General features: G+C 40.2%; 1 protein-coding gene across 4 annotated transcripts in view; it reads left to right on the top strand.

The window, feature by feature from the left end:
• Positions 1-5000, top strand: part of atr (ATR serine/threonine kinase) — a 42658-nt gene that overhangs the window by 2312 nt on the left and 35346 nt on the right. For all 4 annotated transcript variants that reach the window (XM_047806257.1, XM_047806259.1, XM_047806258.1 and 1 more), the window contains 6 exons: positions 1513-1665; positions 2585-3462; positions 3540-3709; positions 3816-3974; positions 4159-4340; positions 4448-4600. In XM_047806257.1, coding sequence (XP_047662213.1) covers positions 1513-1665; positions 2585-3462; positions 3540-3709; positions 3816-3974; positions 4159-4340; positions 4448-4600 — 1695 coding nt within the window. The remainder of the gene's footprint in view (positions 1-1512; positions 1666-2584; positions 3463-3539; positions 3710-3815; positions 3975-4158; positions 4341-4447; positions 4601-5000) is intronic.

Here is a 5000-nt window from a genome sequence, read left to right as displayed (position 1 = left end):
AATCAAGTGTTAACTGTGGTTGTGTGTTTAAAATCAAGTGTTAACTGTGTTTGTGTGTTTAAAATCAAGTGTTAACTGTGTTTGTGTGTTTATAATCAAGTGTTAACTGTGTTTGTGTGTTTATAATCAAGTGTTAACTGTGCTTGTGTGTGTTTATAATCAAGTGTTAACTGTGTTTGTGTGTGTTTATAATCGTGTTAACTGTGTTTGTGTGTTTATAATCAAGTGTTAACTGTGTTTGTGTGTTTATAATCGTGTTAACTGTGTTTGTGTGTTTATAATCAAATGTTAACTGTGTTTGTTTGTGTGTGTTTATAATCAAGTGTTAACTGTGTTTGTTTGTGTGTGTTTATAATCAAGTGTTAACTGTGTTTGTTTGTGTGTGTTTATAATCATGTTAACTGTGTTTGTGTGTTTATAATCATGTTAACTGTGTTTGTGTGTTTATAATCATGTTAACTGTGGTTGTGTGTTTATAATCAAGTGTTAACTGTGTTTGTGTGTGTTTATAATCAAGTGTTAACTGTGTTTGTGTGTGTTTATAATCAAGTGTTAACTGTGGTTGTGTGTGTTTATAATCAAGTGTTAACTGTGGTTGTGTGTGTTTATAATCAAGTGTTAACTGTGTTTGTGTGTGTTTATAATCAAGTGTTAACTGTGTTTGTGTGTGTTTATAATCAAGTGTTAACTGTGTTTGTGTGTGTTTATAATCAAGTGTTAACTGTGTTTGTGTGTGTTTATAATCAAGTGTTAACTGTGGTTGTGTGTTTATAATCAAGTGTTAACTGTGGTTGTGTGTTTATAATCAAGTGTTAACTGTGGTTGTGTGTTTATAATCAAGTGTTAACTGTGTTTGTGTGTGTTTATAATCAAGTGTTAACTGTGGTTGTGTGTGTTTATAATCAAGTGTTAACTGTGTTTGTGTGTGTTTATAATCAAGTGTTAACTGTGGTTGTGTGTTTATAATCAAGTGTTAACTGTGGTTGTGTGTTTATAATCAAGTGTTAACTGTGGTTGTGTGTTTATAATCAAGTGTTAACTGTGGTTGTGTGTGTTTATAATCAAGTGTTAACTGTGTTTGTTTGTGTGTGTTTATAATCAAGTGTTAACTGTGTTTGTTTGTGTGTGTTTATAATCAAGTGTTAACTGTGTTTGTGTGTGTTTATAATCAAGTGTTAACTGTGGTTGTGTGTGTTTATAATCAAGTGTTAACTGTGGTTGTGTGTTTATAATCAAGTGTTAACTGTGGTTGTGTGTTTATAATCAAGTGTTAACTGTGGTTGTGTGTTTATAATCAAGTGTTAACTGTGGTTGTGTGTTTATAATCAAGTGTTAACTGTGTTTGTGTGTTTATAATCAAGTGTTAACTGTGGTTGTGTGTTTATAATCAAGTGTTAACTGTGGTTGTGTGTAACACCAGACCAAGTGAGTTTTAAAGCCCCAAAGTGCTGAACTGAGAAATGTTACAAAAAGTTGTGTTTTATTGTGTTTTGTGTCTCTGTGCGGTTTCAGTGGCATTAGAACTGTGTAAGAAGAGCAGCTCCGAACCGGCCTGCGTCATGCTCCTGGACTTCATTCAGCACATCATTAAATCCTCCTCACTGATGTTTATAAACCCTGCGTGTCAAACGGAGGCTTACAGAGACGTACAGAGCGACTCCTGCGGTCAGTAAAAGGGAGGGGATGTGACAGAAAGACCTCATGGAGGGGAGGAGGAAAAGGGCAGAAAACAGAAAGAAAGTAAAAAAATTAAAGATGGATGGATGAAAAAAGGAAAGGGAAGGAGATTAGAAAAGAACAGAGACATGGATGAAAAGTTATGAAAGGAGATTAACAGGGAGAAGGAGAGAGAGTGTTAGGGAGGTGTAGAGGAATAAGAGAAAGTGTGGATGAAAAAAATTGTAATGTTAATATTTATGATGTGATTTGTGTTGTAATATTGACCCAATAATTGCCCTTAATTAATTTATTTCCCCAATAATTGCCCTTAATTAATTTATTTCCCTAATAATTGCTCTTAATTTATTTATTTCCCCAATAATTGCCCTTAATTTATTTCAGCAATAATTGTCCTTAATTTATTTATTTCCCTAATAATTGCCCTTAATTAATTTATTTCCCCAATAATTACCCTTAATTTACTTATTTCCCTAATAATTGCCCTTAATTTACTTATTTCCCTAATAATTGCTCTTAATTTATTTATTTCCCTAATAATTGCCCTTAATTTATTTATTTCCCTAATAATTGCCCTTAATTTATTTATTTCCCTAATAATTGCCCTTAATTTATTTATTTCCCCAATAATTGCCCTTAATTTATTTATTTCCCTAATAATTGCCCTTAATTTATTTATTTCCCTAATAATTGCTCTTAATTTATTTATTTCCCCAATAATTGCCCTTAATTTATTTATTTCCCTAATAATTGCTCTTAATTTATTTATTTCCCCAATAATTGCCCTTAATATATTTCCCTAATAATTGCCCTTAATTTATTTATTTCCCTAATAATTGCCCTTAATTTATTTAATTCCCCAATAATTGCCCTTACTTAATTTAATTCCCTAATCATTGTGTTCTAGATTTCAGTATGTGGATCATCACGCGTGTGTTGCGCATTGCTGCGGCTCCGGAATGCGGAATTCTGCGGCCTAAAATCGTCTCCGTTCTCTGTTCCTTGCTCCACCTTTTCCGAGCGAAAAGTCCGGTGGTGTTCGGAGTGTTGGTCAGAGAGCTGATTGGTTTACTGCAGGATCTCACACACACCATCTGCAGGACGTCAGACACGCAGCGGGTGCAGTGGCCCATGTCACCACAGCGTTTCTGCATTAGTGCATGTCACCGTGCTGCGTATCTCACGCCGTCTGTCCTCCTGCTCGCTTCCCCTGTGGGGTCTCAGGCGCTGTTGTCCACCACGCTCGCTGTCCTCATCGATGTCCTGCAGGGCGTCTTCTTTTCCCGGGAAGTCGGCCGCATTTGGGACGCATCCTGTTTCGTCCTTGTGAACGGAGACCCAGAGTTGAAAGCTGTCTCCATGGCGATGCTGAGATGCATCGTGAATCTGGGTGGACTTCCTGTAAACCACGAGGAGACGTTCTTCATGGCGTATCTGTCTCTCCTGGACTGGTTTGTTTTCTGTGAGGAATCAGACGTGCGCACGTGTGCGTCAGAGTTCCAGGCGCTGACGCGCAGTGTGTTTGTCCTGGAGAAGAGCTCACACACGCGGTTTGGGCGCGCTAACCTCAGCCTGCTGATGAACGCACTGCACTCACTCCTCCTCAGCGGGGCTGTGGACAGGATGAAGGTGACGGAGGTGAGGACGACACTGTGTGAGGTGTTCCGCTTCATACTGGAGTGTGTACCGCTCGGATACGAGTCCGCAGCTTCGGTCAGAAAAGAGAGAGTGGCGAACGTCTGCAAAGCCATGATCACCAACATCGGAGCTCAGACACACCAGGAAGTAAACAACAATAACAACAGCAGTAATAATAATCAATATTAAATTACTAACAATAATAATAATGTGTTTATTTTCAGTATGTGCAGGGTTACATGTGTGTGGCACTAAAGGCTGAAGGCCTTGCAGCTCTACAGGAAGCACAGAACAGTGTGACCGAGTGTGTGGAGTCGAGTGGATGTGACGAGGAGATTCCAGCTAAACGGCTACACCTGTCTCCATCCACGGCGTCAGGACGAACTCAGCTTGGGTGTGGACAAGCCTCCTGTATTAATTCACTGCTGTGTTGTTAGTATTAACAGGATAGGTCCTTTATGTGTGTGTGTGTGTGTGTGTGTGTGTGTGTGTGTGTTTAGTCAGGTACAGATGAGGAGCAGGAGTGAGGTGTGGGCTGCAGTAGAAGATCGGCTGGAGGTGTTGATCACACAGCTGAAGACGTGTGATGGAGCTGAACAGTGTGTGTGTGTTCTGGAGGGATTAGTCACCATCCTGCGTGTCACTGCCGTCTGCTCCAGGTCTCTCTCTCTCTCTCTCACACACACACACACACACACACACACACACACACACACAGTTAAAATGAATCCGACTTAGAATGAATATTTCAGTCATATTGAGTTTAATGTACCTGTTTTCTAAAGTAAGGGTGTGTAAACTTTTGCATGTGACTTCATCTGTTTGTTGTGGACTCTGTATCAGTGAGTGTGTGTTGCACTCTGAAGAGAAACAGACACACACTCAGCTGGTGTGGTTGAAGCCCAGGACGTTGTCTCACCTGGTGGACGTGTGTCTCTCTGTCATGGCTGATGTCGTTGATGAGGACATGGAGCTGGTGGTGGACAGAACGGTCCGCGTCCTGGACGCCATCATCTACATGACCAGTGGGTGGCGATAGTTTAGTACTTAGAAAAAGTTATTTATTTTTAGAAAAAGTTTCTAAGCCAAAACTATGTTCATGTGATTGATGACATCATCACTGTGTTCCCAGTTAACAGTCAGACTGACAGCACTTTGTTCCCGAGTGTGTGTGCGGTGTTGTCCATTCCCTGGGTGAACACACACTCCTCTGTCTCGACCTATCACATGGCTTCGTTTCCTCCTAATCTGATTGGACTGTCGAAAAAACTCGCTCCTGCTTTCTGTAAGACACAACGGTCACTGTGTGTTTATACGTCATGGTGATAAAGAAAATACAATTATTACATCTGTCTGTCTGTCTGTCTGTCTGTCTGTCTGTCTGTCTGTCTGTCTCTGTCTGTCTGTCTGTTTGTCTCTGTCTGTCTGTCTGTTTGTCTCTGTCTGTCTGTCTGTTTGTCTCTGTCTGTCTGTCTGTCTCTCTGTCTGTCTGTCTGTTTGTCTCTGTCTGTCTGTCTGTCTCTCTGTCTGTCTGTTCGTCTCTGTCTGTCTGTCTCTGTCTGTCTGTCTGTCTGTCTGTCTGTCTCTCTCTCTGTCTGTCTGTTTGTCTCTGTCTGTCTCTCTCTCTCTCTGTCTGTCTGTTTGTCTGTCTGTTTCTCTCTCTCTGTTTGTCTCTCTGTCTGTCT

Source organism: Tachysurus fulvidraco, chromosome 22 (assembly GCF_022655615.1).
Source record: "Tachysurus fulvidraco isolate hzauxx_2018 chromosome 22, HZAU_PFXX_2.0, whole genome shotgun sequence".
Classification (NCBI taxonomy): domain Eukaryota; kingdom Metazoa; phylum Chordata; class Actinopteri; order Siluriformes; family Bagridae; genus Tachysurus; species Tachysurus fulvidraco.
This window is presented reverse-complemented; position numbering and strand designations above follow the sequence as displayed.